This window comes from Carassius carassius, chromosome 15, assembly GCF_963082965.1.
Source record: "Carassius carassius chromosome 15, fCarCar2.1, whole genome shotgun sequence".
Lineage (NCBI taxonomy): Eukaryota > Metazoa > Chordata > Actinopteri > Cypriniformes > Cyprinidae > Carassius > Carassius carassius.
The window spans coordinates 14,598,483-14,622,516 of record NC_081769.1 but is presented as its reverse complement, the minus strand read 5'-3'; the positions used below and the strand labels follow the sequence as shown (position 1 = coordinate 14,622,516).

At 40.5% G+C, this 24,034-nt stretch overlaps 1 protein-coding gene across 3 annotated transcripts in view; it reads right to left on the bottom strand.

Annotated features, from left to right (window-relative positions):
- Positions 1 to 2,542: 2,542 nt before the first annotated feature.
- fhod3b (formin homology 2 domain containing 3b) overlaps positions 2,543 to 24,034 on the bottom strand; it is a 192,523-nt gene continuing 171,031 nt past the window's right edge. For 2 of the 3 annotated variants that reach the window (XM_059567514.1, XM_059567516.1), the window contains 12 exons: positions 23,516 to 24,010; positions 21,550 to 22,460; positions 17,801 to 17,959; positions 16,445 to 16,627; positions 15,329 to 15,448; positions 13,441 to 13,602; positions 12,778 to 12,968; positions 7,196 to 7,388; positions 5,351 to 5,374; positions 4,351 to 4,531; positions 4,075 to 4,236; positions 2,543 to 3,065 (listed from right to left, as the gene is read on the bottom strand). In XM_059567514.1, the coding sequence (XP_059423497.1) occupies positions 2,983 to 3,065; positions 4,075 to 4,236; positions 4,351 to 4,531; positions 5,351 to 5,374; positions 7,196 to 7,388; positions 12,778 to 12,968; positions 13,441 to 13,602; positions 15,329 to 15,448; positions 16,445 to 16,627; positions 17,801 to 17,959; positions 21,550 to 22,460; positions 23,516 to 24,010 (2,864 nt within the window). In that variant the 3' untranslated portion in view covers positions 2,543 to 2,982. The remainder of the gene's footprint in view (positions 3,066 to 4,074; positions 4,237 to 4,350; positions 4,532 to 5,350; positions 5,375 to 7,195; positions 7,389 to 12,777; positions 12,969 to 13,440; positions 13,603 to 15,328; positions 15,449 to 16,444; positions 16,628 to 17,800; positions 17,960 to 21,549; positions 22,461 to 23,515; positions 24,011 to 24,034) is intronic. The other variant, XM_059567515.1, reaches the window with a different exon arrangement.

Below are 24,034 nucleotides of genomic sequence, written 5' to 3'. Positions count from 1 at the left end.
ACTGTATTTCAAGTTCATATCAAGGAACTTAAAGGGATACTCCACCCCAAAATGAAAAGTTTTTCATTAATCACTTTACCACCATGTCGTTCCAAACCCATAAAAGCTTTGTTCATCTTCAGAACACAATTTAAGATATTTTGGATGAAAACCGAGAGGCTTGTGACTGTTCCATTGACTGCCTGAGTACATTACACTGTCAAGGTCCACAAAAGTATGAAAGACATCGTCAGAATAGTCCATCTGAGTCTGAGTGATGAGAATACTTTTTGTATGGGAAGAAAACAAAAATAACGACTTTATTCAACAATTTTCTCCTCTGTGTCTCTCCACATCACTGTAGCACTTTTTGGAGAATATCCACTGGACGCAAGCAGCTTACACTCTTCTGTATCAGCTGTGACACAATGTTTTCTATGTGTATTTACGCTTTGATTTGAATGAAAACAGCACATCCTAGAGCACAGCTGACACAGAATAGTGTACGCTGCTTGCCTCCAGCGGATATTCTCCAAAATGGCGCTTTTTGGTCTATGTATCTTTTAATTTCCCAGAATAATTTAGTTCAACAGAATCATGTTTTCAACTAAAAACCAATAACCGTTACCAAGAAAGAAAGAGTCCAAACCAGAGCTCTGGGTGTTGCTGTAAAAGCTTTTTATTGCAAAGTACAGTAAATGCTTTTCCTTTTGGAATTTTGGAAAGTCAGATTTTCACATTCTCAATCTTTTTTTTTTTTTTTTTTTTTTCAAAACCAACTTTTTATGGCACTTGAAGCAATGGGTGAAACTCTGTATGCGAGTGCAATAATATCAAAGGCCATTTGAGCAGGGCTGCTAGGTGCATGACAATGTTTCAAGTCTGTGCTGCGTAAACACATGAAACAAAATCTACGTTCACAGGGTATCGAGACATCACAGGCTCTATCCATTTAGCCACAAAATAAAGACATTGCCTGCTGAAATCGTTATTGTTTGAATCCATGCATGGCTTATTTTCTCTTAAATTAGAATTTTCACAGAATAACACTGCTTGTGACCTATAATACACAATTTTATACAAAACACAAACAAAACATGAACACAACAAAAAATAAAAACGTTGAAGTGACATTTACACAATTGTACAGCATCTGTCTCATGTTTAGCCTCTACATCAACGTTCTACTTTACACGTATCTAATCTCTTATCCACATAATACTCAGAGTAAAAATCTGAGGGGAAAAAGGTGAAAAAAGTCTCTATAATACTCAATTTTCCAATTCCTTTCGAAATTGCATGCTACACATAAGGTGCTGAATGGTATTACTATTATTGACAGTGGACGTGTCTCTAGTAAATCTGTTAAATCCCCCCCCCCTCCAAAAAAAAAAAGAAAAAAAGATGATTGATCAAATTTATTGCAGTGAGAAAAAAAAAAAACCTTAAAGATCGCATTGACTTTAATTACTACACCTTTGTAACATTCGGTAATTTACTCTGTCCAAATCAATATGACTGTTGTGGGTCTGTAGAAATGCTCGATATTTTGAAGAATTATTATGAAGCTCTTTTCCCTACATCCATGGACTTTGACCTATTGTTACGAAAAAGCAACAAAACAAGAAGTCCATATGACTTGTGGGCTATTATTTGAAGTCATAATATAATGTTCTGTGGCAAACAGAACAAGTTTTTAATCACTGATCACTAGAATGTTAACTTTTAACTCACAACTTGATCAAAATATTAAATTTATATCCCAAATATCCAGATTAGTTCAGAATGATAATATAATAACAGAACTGTAAGTTTTTGTGTCAACTATAAATACATTAAACTGCCCTAAAATATGTCCCTCTTCCTTCCTTTCCTGACCAAATAATCAAATTTTAACAAAAAAATTTCAAGGCACTCATTTTTATAATGCCATCTTTTAACCAAGTACGGCTAGAAGTCCTTTCATTTAAATGGGTCATTGCCTACTTGTCCATGTTGCAAGTTATGAAATGAATGCATTACTATAGAGATAACGTATGAGGAAATAACACAGCTGGAGGGAAAAGAGAAAGATGACTTTCTAGTTGATTTGCAGCTGTGTGCAAAGTAATTTGATCATCTGTTAAGCAATGTTAAGCACGTTTTGATCACACAAGGAGACTTCAGCAGAAAATAAAGAACCTTAACTCTTGCTCAACCTCAAACTATCTGAAAGTAATTGGACATGTAACATAAGAAGCCCTGCTTTTTTTAAAAGCAGGCAAAACAAACACATTTTACCACAGCAGTGAACCAGAGAAGAATCGCTGCTGATTTACATGAGATATGAATGCTGAAGGTGCTACTATCAATGCCACCTGAATTCAAACAAACAGCCAGTACAAACACAAATGGTGAGAGGGCATACAGTCAACTTCAAACACAGTTCTTTGGGATCATTCTGAAGGCCACAGCAGTAAGAGACAGACATTTGTCTCTGTACTGGAGAACTGGACAATCAGCATTCTGCAGGCTGTGTGTGTGTGTGTGTGTGTGTGTGTGTGTGTGTGTGTGTGTGTGTGTGTGTGTGTGTGTGTGTGTGTGTGTGTGAGCGAGCATCTATAAATGTTGTGCATTAGGAAGTTGCACTGCAACTGTGCTTGTTCTCTTTCAAATATGCATTAAAATGAATGTTTGTGATATCATTAATAGTCCGCAGGAACAGTGAACATGCACCTGAGTGGTTTCAATGATGCTCTTAGACCACCTTGGGACAAAATGCATAAGCTAGTAAATGGAGTAAGGTCTGACTACACGTCCCAGGATAAGTGAAGTATATTGGGTTAGTGATTATAGTCCCTTTCACCTGTGAGAATACAAATAGTCCACAGCAATAGCTGCTGTAAAACACAAACCCAGAAACATGCACCTGCTCCAGAGGAAAGCAAACTCGAGCTAAAGTGACCTGTTCCAGCACATTTGTGTTTGGATGTGTGTGTGCCGAGACCCTGAGCGGACTCTGTCTCACACTTGCATCTCAGAGCTGCTGGCCAATCCCAGTGCCTGCGCCTCCTCTGGAGTAAGACCGTTCTTCAGTGTTCTTCTTACTGTAGAGTAAACGAAGGGCCAACTTTAGTATAGGGACAAATTCTCAGTATATTCGCAAAAAAATCAACTTCACTTGATTTGTAGGAGATTTTTGAGTTTTCGCAACTTTTTGTTGTATAAACTGAAAACGAAGTTGAGGAAACTCAAATATCTCCTGAAGATGGTTACCTTAAACTTGAAAGTTTTCACAACTTTTATTTATTTATTTTTATTACTATTATTTTTATCATTTATAATTTTTTTTTTTTTTTTTTTTTTTTACAGTGTATTAACATAGTGGCTGTTTATTAGTACTTATAAAGCACATATTCTGCATGAGCATACTCTGCATCCCTAATATCTAAACTTAACAACTACAGTACCTTATTAACTATCAATAAGCAGCAAATTAGGAGTCTGAGACAAAAGTTGTAGTTAAAGGTTTGTTAATAGCGAGAGTTGGACCTTAAAATGGAAATGACTAAAAAGGAAATGAATGAGAGAATGAAGAACTGTTGAGACACAAACATACTAGAAAGAAGAGAGAGAGAATTTTAAATATTAACTTTTTTTAATTATAGTATTATCATCATATCAACATACCATCATTATCTGTTTTCAAAACAAGAAGGGTGATTACATAATATATATGATATCATATATATATATATATATATATATATATATATATATATATATATATATATATATATATATATATATATATATATATATATATGATATATATAGATGTTTTTCGTTTAAAGTCCATTTATTGTTTACATTTTAATTTAAAACTGTCATTATTTACAAAGATTCATAAAACAATTAATTACTACAGTATATATTATAGACTCATTTTTTTACTAATTATTTTATTCAGCAAGGATGTCTAAAATTGACCAAAAGGCAACATGTATAATGTTACAAAGATATATTATGTTGTTTTGAATTTTCTATATATCAAAAAATCCTGAAAAAAAAAGAGAGAAGGGATTAGGGCAGTTGTTTGTGGTTCCACAGACTCACAGGATTTGCGGTTGGCCCTGGAGCGTCTCCTCTCACGGGGCTGTGTGCACTGACTGGGGCCCTGAGTGGCTGATTTCACAATGCGTTCCATGATCTCATCCGCTGTATCATTTGTGCAATTAGAAGTGTCTTCATTTGCAGCAGACAAAAGTGCCGTATGGCCTGGAAATGAGAACATGGAGACATGAGAAGGAGAGAACTGGTTTCAATATTTTTGTGCCGACTACAGCTACTGCAAATCAGCATCTGTATCCTTGAACATATGAATATGAATACCTCGAGTGGCTCGAGTCCGTGTGCGGAGGCCGGGGAGTACAGAGGACGGACTATCGCCGCCCTGCAGGCTGGTGCGCAGTACTGCAGTCATCTGCTCATGTTCAGCGACGTCCTCCGTGTAGCCCAAACCCTGTGGCTGACTCTCCTGACCCTCCAGAGGAGATCCTGCAAACTTCCCACTCTGAGGACAGAAAAAATAAAGAAATGATTTCATCATGAATAAAAATTACACTAAGTAGGAGTAGTTGCAGTTGTATGCTTACTTTGTTTGGTTGTGCGAAACATTAGTTTATAGTTTTCCATATTATTTACATTTAGTCATTTAGCAGACGCATTTATCCAAGTGACAGAGGACAACAGAAGCAATCAAAACGAACAAAAGAGCAACAATATGTAAGTGCAAATGACAAGTCTCGGTTAGCCAAACGCAGTACACATGGCAAGGTATTAATTTTATTTACATTTTTTTTCTTACTATTAGTTTCACTTCAGACAAATATATTTTATATATATTTTTTCAATATATTGTTAAAAGTAATCTTATAAAAAATAAAAATAAATGCATATCACCCCAAAAACATCTTCATTCATAGTGGCTTAGTATATTATTCACACATTAGTCATTTGTTAGTGCATCAATTAAGACTTAAGTCAGTGTCACATAATCAGTGATACATCAATTATAGTTTAGAATTATTAATAGCAGACTTTTAATTCAAGAGTTGATTTTGAAATAGCTTTACTGCATCAGCGCTGTTCAACATCATGTTACATTTATAGTAGTTTAACATGCTCTTATCTTCTGTCCAAATCCACATGGAGGAACGCAATGAAATGCAAAGAAATTAATGGATATTGATCACTGAATCACTTATGGCCTCTAGATACAGTACAACTTGCATATTCTCTGGTAATGCATACAGGTCAGTAAAGTCACAAAAAATAAAACATGAAACCCATCCATGCACAAGGGTAGAAAAGCACACAGATACACGCATACCTCATCATCCTCTTCCTCATCACTCTACAGAGAAGAAATTAAAGAAGTCACATGGTGGAGAAGTTGAGCAGGAAATGTTGGGTTGAAAAACGTTTTTGGCATTTGGTTTCACACCTCAAGATTTCGAAAACAAATTCCAAAATGTACTATCCTGAACTTCATACTCTTTAGTTGGTGTTGTTTTTTTAATCTGCCAAAACTGTCCAGGTAATATATTACCCCAAATTTAAATAATAAAAAAGCAGCCATCAAGTTTTTTTGTACATTCTAATGACCATAAAATAAAACATATATACATGTGTGTGTGTGTCTGTATGTCTGTATGTCTGTATATATATATATATATATATATATATATATATATATATTTATATGCACACACTAAATGGTAAATTATGTATACACTGTGGCAATATTTATGCAATGTATTATTATTATTACTATGCAAAGATTTTGGGATAAAATGTGACCTAGATGTTTTTTTGCTGATTTATTTATTTATTTAAATGATATAAAAAATGATTAAAAAAAACAATAATTTAAACTTGTAAATGACAAAAATGCATTACAATAATGAGAAGTGTGTGTGTGTGTGGGGGGGGGTTTGCTTAACTGCCAATAAACAATGTCACAATGCAAAAATATTAGTTTACTTTATGTAGAATATGACTACTTTCCTCCTCTTTTGCTTGTGTTTTAAAATTACCTGTGCACATTGTAGTGAGATTCATCATATTACTGCATGTGTTAAAAACAACAACAAAAAAAAACACCTTTAACATAAGCACACAGTTACAAGGTGTTCTCAGAACGAGGTTTCAGAAATGTAAACACAAATCTCGTTTCTACATAATCCACTTGGGCTTATTGTTTTCCAGCAACATGTGGAACTGAACTTCCTCCTTTACCTAAGCTCTACCTCTACAGAGCCAGAGTGCATTCAGCACTCCTACAGGGACATCCAAAGGTTTGGACTTTCACACAGAGATTGAATTAGACACCCCTCTTAGACTGAGGAAGACCCCCGCCAAGCATAACATGCCATGAAGGGCTATCCTGGCCATGACATCCCCCATGAGAGGCATTAAATTGGCCTCCTGGAGTAACAAATACCCAGGGCAAGTCCAGAGCTGCAAAAACCCATGACAATAGACTGCTTGGTTTACAGTGTTTAATTATTGTCATGCAAGTGCTGAGAGTTTTGTGGCCATTCTGAGCACCCTGGGGCAGACTAAGAGAAAATGAACTTACACAGGATAAGAATCTGACCTCACTGGTCTCAAGTGTGAACGAGACACTGGAAACAACTGAAAGAATAATGACTCCCTCTTGTGGTGCAAAGATGAAGCACAGAAATTAAGCAGCTTGTTCACTCGGGAAACTAGAGGAAAAACAAGCTGAGAGCTGAGGGCATTTTCTGTACATTAATTATAGGACAAAAGTGTTAAGAAAATAGAAGAGTTTTCAAACCAAATAGTTAAACATTTAAGACCCCAAAGTACAAGATATTAGTTAAAATGAGAATAAAGGCATAGTTATTCTATGTTATTCCATTCTATCTATATTCTATTTTTTATAATAATCCACTGTGTCATCTGATGTATCAGTGGTGTTATTAGCAGAAATATTTGATTTATACTTCTAATAAAAATGGAAGTCAACAGCTACCATCTGTTTGGTTTTCTTCAGAATATCTTCTTCTGTGTTTTAGATGAAATAAAGTCATACAGGTTTGGAACAACACGAGGGTGAGTAAATTATGACAGAATTACATATTTTGGGAGGAGCTATCTGTATAAACGGATCCTTGTACGGAAATCTTGTGCCGCAAATGTTCACACTCACCTCTGTGATCATTTTGCCCCGGGTCTTGTTCCTCTCGCGGTGATTGGCTCGTTTCTGTTTCTGCTGCAGCACTCGCTCTCGGGTGGTGCGGTACTCAAGTGCAAATTCACTCAGAATCTTACTGAAGCGGTGGATGCTCACCTCTCGTATCGCATAAGGTGGGTGGCCCAGGAACAGCAGGAATGAGTGAAACCTGTAGATCAAACACACAGACTTTCAATTTCCCTGACCTTCAGGCATCTCTACAACACCATAGTACAGAGAGATGTTTTGGCATATAGATCATCTGAACAACAAAAAACGTCCCAAGGTTACGTATGTAACCCTAGTTCCTTGAAGGAACGAGACGCTGCGTCGAAACGCTTTTGGGGAACGTCCCTGACGAGACCGACTCTGAATATCGTGTGCAATCAGTCCATCGGAAAGGCGTGACGTCACGGGCGGGGTGACGTAGCGACCAGGAAGCTATAAAAGCACGTGCCGTGCAGCTGGCTTCAGCTTCGAGTAGGGAAGCAAGCGCCAGCAGGGGTGCCGGGAGTATGGCTCTGCGACGCAGCGTCTCGTTCCTTCAAGGAACTAGGGTTACATACGTAACCTTGGGACGTTCCTTTTCAGGAACTCGAGCTGCGTCGAAACGCTTTTGGGGAACGATGTGCCAACGCTGCCAGACTTCCAAATCCCTGCCTAGTGTGTAGTCAAAAGAGCACAGCTAAGACGAGAGGACAGAAGAGCCCGGCGTGGCTCGCATGTCAAGATCGTAAAATCGGACAAATGTGGAGGGCGTGGACCACCCCGCAGCGTTGCAGATGTCCAAGAGGGACACACCTGCTGAGAAGGCCTTGGAGGCCGCCATACTCCGAGTAGAGTGAGCCTTGGCCCCCAAAGGGGGGGGGAAGACCAGAGGACTCATAGGAGAGGTTGATAGCCTCGACTATCCAACGACTAAGGGTCTGCTTGGTGGCAGGAGAACCCTTGTTAGAAGGACCGTAGCAAACAAGCAATTGGTCTGATTTTCTCCACAGGGCAGCTCTGTGGACGTATGCGTCCAGTGCTCGCACTGGACACATACAGTTTAGCTTCTCTTGGTCGTGCTCCCGAAAGGGAGGAGGACAGAAGGCCTGCAGTACGATAGGCTGTGGTGTAACAGAGGGAACCTTCGGAACGTAACCCGCTCGAGGGTATAAAAATGCTTTGGCCATACCAGGGGCAAAGTCTAAGTAGGTAGGGGCCACCGAAAGGGCCTGAAGATCTCCAACTCTCTTTAGTGAGGTGATTGCCAGTAATAGGGCAGTTTTAAGTGTCAGATGTCTATCTGAGATATCTTGTATAGGCTCGAATGGAGCTTTACAAAGAGCCTCTAGAACCACAACCAAATCCCAGGGGGGAACACGGGATCGTACTGGAGGTCTCAGCCTCAGCGCACCGCGGAGGAAACGTGTAACTAGGGGGTGTCTACCCACTGACTGACCATTGAAAGGGACGTGGAAAGCAGCTATGGCCGCCACGTAAACCTTTAAGGTGGAGTGGGATAACCCCGCAGAGAGCCTGGCTTGTAAAAACTCCAGAACTGTACCAACTGGGCAGTCTGCTGGGTCAAGCTGGCGGTCTCTGCACCATGAAGTGAAGAGCTTCCACTTCAGGGCGTACAGTTTCCTCGTAGAGGGAGCTCTGGATTGGAGTAGGGTCTCAACAACCTCGGTTGAGAGACCGGCTGCTAACAGCTGTGCCCCCTCAGGGGCCACACCCACAGCCTCCACAACTCCGGGCGAGGGTGAATTATCGTGCCCTGCGCCTGTGAGAGTAGGTCTGTCCTGATCGGTATCTCCCACGGAGAGCCGTCGAGGAGCGAGACTAGATCTGAGAACCATACTCGGCCCGGCCAGAACGGGGCTACTAGTAGTAGACGGGCCCCGTCCCGGCGTACTCTCGCCAGAACTCCCGGGAGCAGAGCGATAGGGGGAAAAGCGTACAGACGAAGCCTCGGCCAGGTCTGTACCATAGCGTCCAGTCCCAGAGGAGCTGGATGAACTAGAGAGAACCAGAGGGGACATTGCGATGTCTCCTGAGTCGCAAAGAGGTCCACCTGGGCTGTCTCGACAGTATGTCTGCTCCCACATTCAATCTCCCAGGAATATACGCTGCTCTGATCGAGAGGAGCTTGCCCTGGGACCACAGAAGGATCTGGTGTGCCAGCTTGTACAAGGGGCGCGAACGCAGACCCCCGTGGTGATTGATATAAGAGACCACTGATGTGTTGTCGGTGCGCACCAACACATGGTGACCTCTCAGGTCTGGGAGGAAATATTTCAATGCTCGATAGACCGCTAGTATCTCTAGGCAATTGATGTGCCATGTTAGATGGCGACCACTCCACAGACCGCGGGCAGGGTGACCGCTCATGACCGCACCCCAACCGGTGAGGGACGCATCTGTCGCTAGCGTTACACGGCGACAAGGAACTCCCAGCACCGGGCCCTGATTCAAGAACCAAGGTTCTCTCCACATGTCTAAGGCACGAAGGCACCGCCGCGTGACCTTGATAACTCGACGTGGATTTCCCCTCGGGGAAAGCCCTTGGACTTGAGCCACCACTGTAGGGGTCTCATGTACAGCAGGCCAAAAGGTATCACGTTGGACGCAGCTGCCATCAGCCCTAACAATCTCTGGAATTGTTTGACAGTGAGTGACTGGCCTTCTTTGACTCTCTCGACTGATGTGAGGATCGACTCGATCCGAGCAGGAGACAAGCGTGCCTGCATCGTGGTCGAATTCCACACTACGCCTAGATAGGTGGTTCTCTGAACTGGAGAAAGCACACTCTTCTTGGCGTTTAGTCTCACACCCAGCTCCCCCATGTGTGCGAGAGCCGCATCCGCGCGGGCAGGGTGGCCACTCATGACCGCACCCCGACCGGTGAGGGACGCATCTGTCGCTAGCGTTACACGGCGACAAGGAACTCCCAGCACCGGGCCCTGATTCAAGAACCAAGGTTTCCTCCACATGTCTAAGGCACGAAGGCACCGCCGCGTGACCTTGATAACTCGAAGTGGATTTCCCCTCGGGGAAAAGCCCTTGGACTTGAGCCACCACTGTAGGGGTCTCATGTGCAGCAGGCCAAAAGGTATCACGTTGGACGCAGCTGCCATCAGCCCTAACAATCTCTGAAATTGTTTGACAGTGAGTGACTGGCCTTCTTTGACTCTCTCGACTGATGTGAGGATCGACTCGATCCGAGCAGGAGACAAGCGTGCCTGCATCGTGGTCGAATTCCACACTACGCCTAGATAGGTGGTTCTCTGAACTGGAGAAAGTACACTCTTCTTGGCGTTTAGTCTCAAACCCAGCTCCCCCAAGTGTGCGAGGACGACATCTCGATGTCGAACCGCAATCTGCTCTGATTGAGCTAGAATCAACCAATCGTCGATATAGTTCAGAATGCGGATGCCCTGCATACGGAGGGATACCAGAGCCGCATCTACACATTTCGTGAACGTGCGGGGTGAGAGTGCGAGGCCAAAGGGAAGTACTCAGTATTGGTAGGCTTTGCCCCCAAAAGCGAACCTCAGAAACTTCCTGTGTTGTGGAAGGATGGATATGGAAGTATGCGTCTTGAGATCTATTGTGACAAACCAGTCCTCGGATCTGATTTGAGCTACAATCTGTTTGACAGTGAGCATTTTGAACTTCAGTGACATTACTGAGAGGTTTAGATGACATAAGTCTAAGATCGAACGCAACTCCCCATCCTTCTTTGGAACTATGAAATACCGGCTATAAAACCCGGACTCCCTGACTAGAGGAGGGACCACCTCGATGGCCTCCTTCCTAAAAAGGGTATTCACTTTTTTTGTTCCATAACCAGAGCCTGCAGGAGGCCGACTATTGTCTTTCCACTGTGCGCAGGACCCATTGAGATACATTGGCAGTAGTTTCCACGCTGCTAGCTAATGTACTAAGGGAATCAGTCTCTCGAGACTGATCTCTGGAGTAAGAGGCCCCCGAAGGGGAGGCGAGTATCCCAGCTCCGCTACGCTCACGGGCGGAAATAACTGAGTAGTGCTCGCTGGAGGCCGCTGCACCCTGAAACTCCGGCAGGGTTGGCAGACCCACCTCCCGAGGGCACTGAAGTGAGCCGGGCACCGTGTAATGAGGTGGACACCGCTCTACCCCAGTAGGGGCTGCCCTCTGTAGTCGTGACTGTTTGTACGCGGAGGGGGCTGCTCCCGCCCAGCAGTCCCTCCAGTACATCTAACTTCATGAGTCAAATAACTGTCATTATATTCCTCAGAATTTAATGAAATCAAGCAATCAGACAAGTAAATACGGTCTGGATTGTGATACAATACACATTGAAGTGATATATTGAACTTCTCGAAGTTAGATAACAGTCGTTAGATTCCTCAGAATCTAATGCAATCCAAATTCCTCAGAATTTAGTGAAATCAAACAATCAGACAAGTAAACACGGTCTAGATTGTGATAAGGTACACATATAGTGATATATTGACTTCTCAGAGTCATATTCCTCAGAATTTAAAAATAATTAAACAATCAGACAAGTAAACACGGTCTAGATTGTGATAAAGTACACATTGAAGTGCTAGAACCAACTCCTCGTTTTTAAATGGAGTTAAAATAACCAGACACGCGGTCGGGTATGGAAAAATTCACATCAAAACTGAAAATGATGTAATACACGCGTTGCCTCGACAGCGCGCGAATAGCTTAGTCACACAAACAATATTAATCCCCTCGGAGATTAAATAGCTGCTCACTAACGCTGCCCGTATAATGACACAGTTTGTTTTATACTGTGCTTATGCAACTTTGTTTGTGCAACTACAAGCTCGCCGACGCTCTCCGTGTCAATCTCCCCGGAGAAAGAAAGGCGGAGCGTCAAGCCCGACGCTCGGGGGGAAGAGCCGAAGCTCGGGCTTCCAAACCCCGGAATCAGGCAGATCTGGTGGAAACGTAGGCGATAAGGACGTGCCCGTCTCCATACCTTCCAGCAGATCGATCTGCGAACCCAACGAATGCCGGCGCGGCTTCGCCTCGGCGAAAGCGGAACCGGCATCGCGAGGAACGCTTGCGAAGGCTCACTTCTCGAAGAGAGCCCTGCGGGATCGCCCTTCATATGTTAGGTCTTTTGCTTTTGTTTTGGCATATTAAGCTGTTTTAGCGATCTTTTAATGGCTAAGGGACAGACAACAATAAATAGGACCAACAGGACAGACTTTGACATGCACACACAGAGCGCTTGCTGACAGATTCGAAGCTGAAGCCAGCTGCACGGCACGTGCTTTTATAGCTTCCTGGTCGCTACGTCACCCCGCCCGTGACGTCACGCCTTTCCGATGGACTGATTGCACACGATATTCAGAGTCGGTCTCGTCAGGGACGTTCCCCAAAAGCGTTTCGACGCAGCTCGAGTTCCTGAAAAGGAACTAAAAATTCAAACCACATTTTTGCAAACCACATTCATAGGTGGTTTGAAATCTAATAAAAAGCTGATTAAAAAAGATTCTCATAGACTGTGCATGAAAAACAAATTCAATTTGTGCAAATAGCTTTAAAGGTCTCACCTGTTTATGATGCGGCGATGCACAATTTTAAGGATGATAATTCTCTCAGCACAGTCTTTAAGGAAGTCTGACATGCGCTGCTTAAGGGCTGGTTTCATTTCATGTTTGGCGATGACCTTCAGGTGGTCCCAGGATGCTTTGCAGCGGCGCTCCATCTGACATAGGTTTTCCTGCAGCTGGTCGAAGTCAACCTGAAGAAGAGGTGATCAACAAAGGTATCTCATGATTGGTCCGTTCACTTCAAAAGCAATGCTTCACTTTCAGTTACAACACATGGAATTGTGAAGCCTTGATTTCTTCTTTTGTACACGGCACACTGCCATTGTTTGTACACTGGGGTCCAAACGTCTGAGATGATATTGCAAATATGGGATTTAATATTGAATTTAAATCTGGAAATAAACTGATAGTTCTGATATATTTAAAACAAAGAAATGTAATAAAGATCAAATAAGATTCTGCACTATTTCTAGGTCACTGATCAAATAAGCGCATCTGTGACCTGAACATATGACTACAAAAGGTCAGGTGTTTTTTCAAGAAGCACAATTTTTTTTCTATACCATATTAAATATAATGAAAGGCCCAAATCTACATAAAAAAAAAAAAACATCAAAAGTCCACTAAAATCAAAGGTGATGGTACTGTGGTATTTAAGCTAACCTTAGCAGAGCGAGTGATGGCTCCAATCTCAGAGTAGAGGTCTGAACTCTCTGGAAACTTCTCCACGACGATGGAGCAGACGTGATGCAGTAGAGACTGTTTGTGAACGGTGTCCTTCACCTCAGGAACTTTCTCTAGGTAACTCAGCTCAAAGCCTTTAGCCTGAGAACAATCACATCAATAAAAAGACCATAAATAAATCCACACATTATAACTTATATTGATGACATATTGCTTGTTTGTTTTTAGGAAGACATATATTTATAAATTTTTTAAGCAATTCGATTTTTTATTCTAAATAATTACTTGATGTGCCTATTAATTAAAGGTGCAGTGTGTAGATTTTAGCGGCATCTAGCTGTGAGTTATTACCGCTTAATCAATGTTATTGCTAATGTTAATGTACTTGTACATCATTGTGTCAGTGTTTTATTCGCAAGAACAACAAAGTGACAAAATGCGCTCTGTAGAGCAGTTTGCCCGTTTAGGGCTACAACATGATGGCGACTTCCGTGTAAGGGGACCCACGGTGTATGTAGATAAAAATTGCTCAATTAAAACATAACGGCTCATTAAGTAAGGTCATTATACAACTCTGAAAACATAGTTATGTATATTATATTGCATTTCTGTAAATAGATCGTTGTAAACATTACACATTGCACCTTTAATCTAATTGCACATACTTTTTGGCTGAGAAACTACCCTTTAAAAGATCCTTTGTAATTTAGATCATTTAAAAATCATTAAACCATGGATTCATTCAGTAACAAAACACTGCTTTTTAACAAAACAATTTTGTTGATTATAACAGACAGTATTTAACACAATATTAACTTTTTTGAAAAATTCATATTTGAATTTATATAACTGCATTATAATGGGCTACATGTGTAAATTTTAAAACCAATTCACACCAAATTAGCACATTAATCATGCTATAATAAATAAATAATAAATGTATTCTAGAATGTTGTGATTTTTCTTTGCAATAAAAGTATTTTGACTTTTACTATGTGCTTTTTATTTATTTATTTTGCGTGTGATAATTATTATTTTTTATTACAATTACATATAGAGGCAAAATATTTACTTGCTTTGCACATTGTGACTTTTGGAATTTTAAACATTTTTCTGTTTATACATTATTTATATATACATTATATACTATATTTCAGTGTGATAGCTATGTTACTATACATTTCATATTTACTGAAAAACCGGTATCACTTAATTGCTTTAAATATGTGCAGTAAATTTGCCACAGTTGGTCTCAGGGGATAAAAAAGGGGGAAAAAAACTAAAAGTGTAATGTGTGCTGGAATAGCAAGGAATTTTTATATCAGATAAATTTGAATGTGTAAATATGCAGCGCTGATGTGGAAAATCACATGCACCTTGAGAGCATTAGTCACTCTGGATCTGGTCCATCATCAAATCATTTCCTAAAAAAAGGCCTCATTTTGACATTATTCTGATGTAGTTTTGTTGATTAGCATCAGTTGCATTAAGATAAAAGTGCTTTTTAACGTGCGCACAGTCTATGAGCAGCTCCCATGGTGATTCTGACCAATGCTTCATTAACATATGATTAACAGAATCTCAATCCTGTCTGCAAGTCTGCAAGGCACGACAGAGCTGGGAAAGGAGAAATCCCCACGGACGGGACATGACTCTCGTTGGCTTTGTTCTGCTGCCCACTCTCAATGGTTTACGGTAACAAAAGAAATTTCATGCCAAACTCATCACCTTATCAGATTTATCTCCATCAGCCTTTTTAACATTATTAAGATCTAAGCGAATACAGCAGACAGACATAAAGAAAGACAGATTGAGATGGAGAGATAAGGCTTTTGAAAGAAGAGCTGTAGTATTCACTGGCACTTACATTGGTCCCATTGAGAAAGTTGCCAATAGCTAGCAGAGTTGAAAGGATGCAGCGCAGGGTCTTATTCTTTTCTAATTGGTCCATGCCCTCTTTCAGGTCCTGTAGTGGCTCTGCTACTTCCTGAGAAAGAGAAAAAGAATGGTTTTGAAATAAATTGCCTCTTGGAAAAAAAAAATTGCAGACCAGCGGCTTTGCTTCAAGATCTGCTGTTGCAACAATAAAAAAATGGTTCATCTTATAATAAATAAAATACTCAAAAAGCCCAAACATTGTTCTAACAACAACAAAACATTGGAATGTGTTATTTATTAATGCTAATAACTGTATATACTGTAATGAAGTAAATTAATTAATACCGAATTACTTCGAAATTAATACTTTTTAATATTTTTATTCTACAAGGACACATCAAATTGAGCAAAAGTGACAGCAAAGACATCACGTTATAATAGCATATTTATAATATCAACAAAAATCCTGGGAAAAGTATGATGGTCTCCAGGAAATTAAGCAGCACAAATGTTTTTAACCTTGAAAATAATAAGAAATGTTTCCTGAGCACCAAATCAGCATATTAGAATCATTTCTGAAGGATCATGTGACACTGAATACTGGAGTAATGGCGGCTGAAAATTCAGCTTGGACAGAAGCAGAAATAAATTACGTTTTAAAATGTAATATTTCACATTATTAGTTTTAACTGTATCTTTAATCAAACAAATGCAGCATTGCTCAGTATGAGACACTTCTTTTAAAAAAACATATGTATGCCTGCCCCAAACCTTTATGTGTATTAATGTGTATTTTATGTGTATTTTTTTTTTTTCAAGAAAAGGTAAATAAACTCATGTTTCATGGTTTTTGAAGATAAGGACATATCAAGAAAACCGTATACAGTATGTCTGATCCAAATTACATGATTATATTAGTTAATTGCACTTTATTAATAACATTTAGCATTGATTTCTTTCTGCTATCCATCAGAACCGACCCGCCACAGCTTGGGCCACAGCCTACTAGTACTGACAATATAGTAAAGGAGAGGTCAAAAACAATTGACTTGAAACCACTATTATGTCATTTAATTTAAGTGTGGTAACAGAACATGAGGCCGACCTTCTCCAAAGCGTCATAGTCCATCTTAAAGGCCCAAAGCTGCAATCGGGCGGACAGCTCACTGATGGAGGACAGAATGAGGAGGAACTGCTCTGCGCTGCCCAGCGGAGTATCGGGGTTCGCCAGCTGGGCCTCCTGAATCTTCTGCGTCTCCTCCTCCGAAGGAATCATTGTCAGGATTTTCTACGAAAGAACATGAAACCCAGCAGGGAGTGTTAGTATTACTGTCAGAAACCATTGTATATGGGGATTCACCCCTAAAGGCATTCGCTCCATCAATCATGTGAGCGCTAATAATAATAACAACACCTGGAAAGACACGGCATTACACAAAAATGTGGGAAATGATGACTATTTCATTGCTATTATAGCTGCTACGGGCATATCCCGCTATTGCACAATTGAATAATTGAATAAAAATGTAATTTCTCCTGACCAGAACAAAATTTCTGATAAAATCTTGAGAAAAATAAATTGCGGTTGTCTGTGAGAATATAACGCTCTCTGTAGAGAAATAAAGGGTGGAGAGAAACACTGTAATCCATTTTTCCCATGACGAAAGATTAAAAATTACAGATTTTATGAGAAAATGGGAGCTCCATTATTCACATGTTGATATTGAGACATTTACCTCAGATCTGTATCATGGGCTGTAACAGCCTAAATGAAGCATTTTTCTAACCTTTAATCTTTGAGATGTATTATATGGCTGCTGCCAAAACTGTTTCAGTTTTTGCAGGAAATCCACATAATATTAAGAGTCGCCGGTCAAACCAACTTGCTAAACATTAGTTTTAAGGGTAAAATCTATTGGTTTTGCAGAAATCCAAAGTAAATGTACATGCGCTCAGGTCAAAGAGGTTGAGTTATTTTGGACACGAGCTTTGACTCGATGCTTTTGCTTTGCCAACTCGACTTCAGTCTGTATGTCTCTGTCTTGTTGAACACAGTTGTAGAAAACCCATGTATTTTGGTAAAAATATGCTTCATGATTCATGTAGCAGTGTGGGGATGATCATAAATGCCTGAATGATTGATGTAACGAGAAAAAGAAAGAGAAATAGAAAGAAAGAGCGAAAGTGAACCATAGAGGGGTTCAAGGAATATGTGACTCACGTGGACTTAAAACAAGGTTGGTATTAATTACAGATGTGTTTTCTGCATGGTAACCTGTCTGGCATTCTCAGGATTAAAGTGTAACCATGCATTGTACTAGCTTTATAACTGAAACGTATGTATTGAGTTTTACTGTAGCTTTTCTTAATAATTTCATTATTTTGAATTTGCTACATTAAATTCGTTTGATTTGGCATAATTAGCGAAACAGAATGTGATTTTAAACCGGTGCAGCATTACCTCTATGCCCTCTTTGCTCAAGGCGTACTCATCAAAGTTGAGGATGGCTGTTTTGATGGTGCGAGGAGGCGGCAGAACCGTCAGGCCAATGTTGATGGCGTTACTTCTTTTGGAATCCAGAACGATGATCTCCTGACGCTTCCCATCTGCTGCCGTTTTCTGAAATATGATATATAAACAGATCATCAGAGTTATTCATAGTGACTGTACTTTGAGTGGTTAAGACTTCACGAGACAAAATAGAACTGTATTCAGACAAAATGCATTGCAAAAAAAAATAAAAAATGCAGATAGTCTATGACTTTGCCCAGTGAATTTCTATTCTAACAATGTCAAATGTTTCACACACATGCATCACGGGAAAATCTTAAGATTTTAATGATTTTTAATACTAGATCACCATTCATATGTTTTGAAGGACAATATTTTGTGCTAAAAATGTGCCATTTAAAAACTTTTTTTTTAATTTGAAGAGCCCTAATATCATGTCTAACATTTTACACATAAGCTAAGTAATGTTATCTTTATGACACAAATAAATAATATCATTACACATTTTCTGTTTTGCTGAGAAGTCTTGCCAGCCATGAGATATTTTATGAGATTTATTTTACGGGTTTGAATCACTCCACTTACACCAAACCCACTATCATTTTACAAATACTACTTTTGTTTTTTTCACAGAATGAATTTCTAAGAGTTTTTAGGAAAGACTGTAGTTGTGTAAACTTCAAATATGCAGTTTATTAATAAAGGTGGCTCCTATTGAAAATTAGCTTTGACGTTTTTGAAAAGGATGCATTAATCTGATCAAAGAATTCCTTTAACAATCATATCACAGTTTCCACAAAAATATTAAGCAGTAGAAATGTTTTCAACTTTAATAATAATAAAATAAAAGTTTCTAGTTCCCACAACAAGCATGCTTAGCCTATCACGATACACATCTATTCTCCCACACCTAAAATTAAATACGTATACGTCTGTTCTTACGCTCATGCTGGCCACTGAGCTGAACAGGAAAGGCATTTCTTTAATGTGGATAATTACCCCAAAAATGGCTTCCTGAGATATGAACACAAAACCAGGATATATTTAATGTTTGCTTGCCAAAAAGGCACGCAAGCACCTGAGGGCTATTTTGGGACTTTGATGGAGAATATTTCTTGTGGAGCAGAGCCATGATGGTACTCCATCTGTTGCCAAAGAGGGGGAGTGGAGGAGCTCAGAGGAAAAAGGGAGGGAGAATGGGTTGAAAATGAAAAACAGCTGGAAAAGGTTGCTCAGAGCAGAGAGGAGAGGAAACCCCATGCAGTCCACATTTCTGAGACACCATCTTAGAGCAAACATGTCAAATAATGTGATAGATCTTCATTTAAGAACATCAATTCATCTCCAACACTTAAAACCTGTGATGGTGAAGATCAGTGTTCATTTTATCAGGCCAGGAATTTATCTCTGTACATAAAAAGGAATGTACATGAAAGAATAAAATTAACTTTGTTATACAAACTTGAATGACAGTGCAGTTCATGTTTCAGTGTATAGCACACATGCAAACACATCTCATAACAGGATGTACTGATTAGGTTAAGAATGTTTAAGCCAAGCTATGACTTGTGAATTGACTTTGTTTTGAGTGGCAGCTGGATTTATGGATCCCAGAAAGCAAATTTGATGAAGCTTTTAGGTAATACAAGGAATCCATCATAGCCAATTAACCAACCTATTATTATTCTGACCTACATTCTGCAGCTCTTTTTTAAACACGTGCAATCATGTCATAAGAAAGAGCTGTGCAGGCTGCAAATGAGCAACGGAAGGTGTCAGAATTCATACCATGTGTTGCAGAAAAAAGGCCCAGAAAAGATCAAAGTAACTTCCTTGGAGCTATAGCTTTTGTTCATATGCTGATAAAAGCCAGGTAAAACCACAGTGTAAGTTTGAGATGAATTAGTGTAAGTTTCTTCCATTTTAGTGAATATTTACAACATCTTTTATTCTTCCATTCATTGAAAATACACTTGAGTGCGTTGTGTTCAACCAACTCTCTATGTTTCTTGTACAGAACAACCTCCTGGACAGCAACCAATCTGGCTTCAAAAGTGGCCACTCAACTGAGACTGCCCTGCTCTCGGTTACTGAAGCCCTGCGACTGGCAAGAGCAGCTTTCAAATCCTCAGTACTCATCTTGCTGGATCTGTCTGCTGTTTTTTACACAGTTAATCACCAGATTCTACTGTCCACCCTCAGAAAGATGGGCATCTCTGGAACCGCACTCATGTGGTTCAAGTCCTACTGTACCTCTCAGATAGATCGTTCAGGGTGTCTTGGAGGGGTGAGGTTTCTAAGTCACAACTTCTAGCTACTGGGGTTCCTCAAGGCTCAGTGCTTGGACCACTTCTCTTCTCCATCTACATGACGTCATTAGGATCTGTCATTCAGAAGCATTGCTTTTCCTATCACTGCTATGCTGATGACACTCAACTCTACTTCTCATTCCAACCATACAGCTGGGTTCATTAACCATAATTTGTTCCAGGACTGAGCCAGAAACCTAGGAGTTGTGATCGATCTTCAGTTAAGCTTCACAGACCATATTGCTACAACGATATGCAGATTTGCCTTATACAACAATAGGAAGATTAGACCCTTCCTGTCAGAGCAAGCCACCCAACTTATTGTCCAAGCTCTTGTTCTCTCTAGACTGGACTATTGTAATGCCCTCCTGGCGGGCCTTCCTGCATGTACTATCAAGCCTCTGCAACTGATCCAGAATGCAGCAGCGAGGGTTGTCTTCAATGAGCCAAAAAAAGCTCACGTTATTCCTCTCCTCATCAGGTTACACTGGCTACCAGTAGCCGCTCGCATCAAATTCAAGCTACTGATGCTTGCCTACAAGACGACCACTGGCACGGCACCAATATACCTAAACTCACTAGTTCAAACTTATGCGCCCTCGAGAAGCTTGCACAAATTAAATACGTATACGTCTGTTCTTACGCTCACGCTGGCCACTGAGCTGAACAGGAAAGGCATTTCTTTAATGTGGATAATTACCCCAAAATTGGCTTCCTGAGATATGAACACAAAACCAGGATATATTTAATGTTTGCTTGCCAAAAAGGCACGCAAGCACCTGAGGGCTATTTTGGGACTTTGATGGAGAATATTTGCACAAGAAGTGAACAACGCCTTTTGGTGCCATCCCAAAGAGGCCCAAAATCCAAATCGGCATCCAAATATTTTTATAAAACATGGGATGGAAACCACTAATATTGAAATTAAACTTGTTTACTTTTTTAGAGAAAGAAAATGCAGGGGTGTCCAAACTCAGTCCTGGAGGGTCACTGTCCTGCAGAGTTTAGTTCCAACTTGCCTCAACACACCTGCCTGTAAGTTTCTAGTATGCCTAGTAAGACCACGATTAGCTGGTTCAGGTTTGTGTAATTAGGGTTGGAGCTAAACTCTGCTGGATAGTAGCCGTCCAGGAGCAGGATTGGACACCATGGCATAGTGTTACCTTTACATCCCATTTTAACTAAGACCATCCAAATGGCTAGTGCAACCCTACCCTGCTCTATACTTATGGATAAATCTGGATCTACCACTAACTATAATAACACTGATGAGGAAATAATTTGTGTAATATTAAGTAAACAAATAATCTTGAGTATAATAACAACAAAAAAGCAGACTTGATTACTAAAATTTGGAAGAGATACTGAAAAGAGGTAATTTAACAGTACCTTTGTTACTGGGAGCTCCTTGGATTTTGTCTCAAAGAGGTTTTCCAACTTGGCTGTGTCCAGTTTGACTGGATCAAGTTTAGACCACAGTGACTCCCTGCATCTCTTGTGGTTGCTGTACTGCCAGTCTATAGGTCTGACCTCATTCCAAAACAGCCGGATGGTCTTCTTCTTCTTCTGGAAGAGAGGAGACTCTCCTCGACTAAGCTGAGGAGATCCGAGATGTGGGGGAGGTACTGAAGCCAAAAAAGGTGGTGGAGGGGGCATCATCATGCCAGGGATAGGGGGAGGTGGAGGGCATCCAAATAAAGGTGGTGGGGGTGGAAGGCCAGGCAAGCAGGGAGGCGGGGGAGGAGGTGGGGTGTGGTCACTTGACCCGATCACATTGCCAACATCCAAAATGTCTACATCATCCTCCTCTCCTAAGTCCGTAAAGTCCAGCTCTTTAATACGTAGTTCCCGTGGTGTGGCCATCAGTTGGTCCCATATGTGGTCTGACTCCTTTTTAGGGGGTGTTGGTGAAGGAGCCGGCAGAGGTTTTCCCTGTGCTTGCTGCTTTTCCTTTCCAGAATGCTCCAACTCATGAGGCGATACCAGTCCTTTCACCAAATCTCCAAATTTCTCAGCCACAGCCCTTACGCTTCCCTGGTTATCCAGATGCTCCACTTCCAGTTTCTTCATGTTGTCGTCACAAGCTTGCCGTCGTGCTTCCAGAGTGGAGATGCGACAAGCAAGGCTGGTAACAGAGGAATCCTGACCTGGACACTCTTTCTCATTCTCCTTTTCTTTCTCATCTTCCTCTGCCTTCTTGTTTTGAGCATAAAGCATGTCCAACATGAAGTGTTTGCTGTTAAGAACTTTTTTGCAAGGATCGTTCACATCCGCTGTATTCATACAGTCTGCCCACCGGCCTAAGAGTACAAATTCAGAACAAGTTTCAACAATTTGTACAATTTTTAGAGTCCATCTATTTGTATGTTGTAACCTGTCACTGATAAAGGAAAAACAGAAATGCTGAAACTGAAATGGATTTTCACTGCTAAAAAAAATCATCTTACAATGAAAATGCAGCCACTTTCCAAAACTAATTGTCACACCTGCCAATGACAGGTAATATAGGGAACTATATGTTGTATCATTACATCTGCCAATGATGGGTAAAGTGGAAAAATAACCTTAAACTGGGACAGAAGAAGCCATAAATATTTCTTTCTGACCACGAAGCTGTTTGCATTATTATTCTTTTAAAAACAGATGTATAATTTGATGTTTGGCAAACCAATGTGAATAAAAACACCAGTTGGCTGTTAAATTTATTAACTGTAACATAAAAGATCACTTCTAATCACTCTGACTTATTCTTGCTGATGCAAGTGATGTGAATGCTTCAAATAAAAGACACATGTCTACTAAATGAAACATGTGACTCTTCTAACTTTTACAACATTTTGACCATCATAGGTTTATCTAGGATGATTTTCTCACAGAACTCCATTTCCACATATGTGAAATAATCCTCGCAAAATACCAAGGCACGAAATCAAAAATGCGAGGACAGTCACTATTGGTCTGCACCTTGTGACAGGTGCAGTTTTAGATGTAGACGCAAGTATGCAAGGAAAATGTCTTACATTTTATTTTGAAAGTCCACTTTAGACATTCTGCCAACTAAAAGTAACTTTGCAACTACATATAACATATACATATAAGTCTCATTAATATGCAACTACATGTTATCTACCTCTCAGTAGATTCAGTGTATTGTTAGTTTAGGGTTAGTAGAAAAAGTCATTAGAATGTTTTTGGAGGACCAGAAATAAAATAAAATATTAAATAAAATAAAGTTTCATGGTGGATAAGAAATACTTGGCAGAAAGAAATGTTTACTATAAACCCCCTGGTGAATGTTAGACCCTCTGTGTTGCACTCACTCACAGAATTTGACTTGTGTATGTGTTGTTCTCACCTGAGTCACTGTCACTGACATGCTTCGCTTCTCGTTCTTCTCTCTCCAGAGTGCTGCTGGCTGAGGAGATGCTGGAGGCAGAGCAGTTATCTTTCTCATTCAGTTCCTCATTCTGCCTCTCTTTCTCACTCAGGACGGCACTCTCCTCTACATCCCTCTCTAACATCTGCTCTCTCACACACTCTTCTGTACCCATTTGATTAGTCTCTTCCTCAAAGTTTCCTTCTGCCTCTTCATTCTTTTCATCTTTCATTCCACTCACTACCAGTTCTTCACACTCTTTGGCTTCAGCTTCCTCTGCTTTCTCCACTGTCTCAGGTCTCTCTGGCTCAGAGTTTGTTGGAGACAGAGCGAGCGTAATGTCTGATGGTTCCACAGGTCTCTGTTCCTCTGGTTTGGAAGGCGAGAGCAGTGAAGATGCTGAGGCAGAGGGAGGCTCTGAGGAAGGCCACGCAACTGCTGCCTGCACAGGATGGCTTGTTTCAGACTCAGTTCCTGAGGGGGGAGGAAAGATTGGCT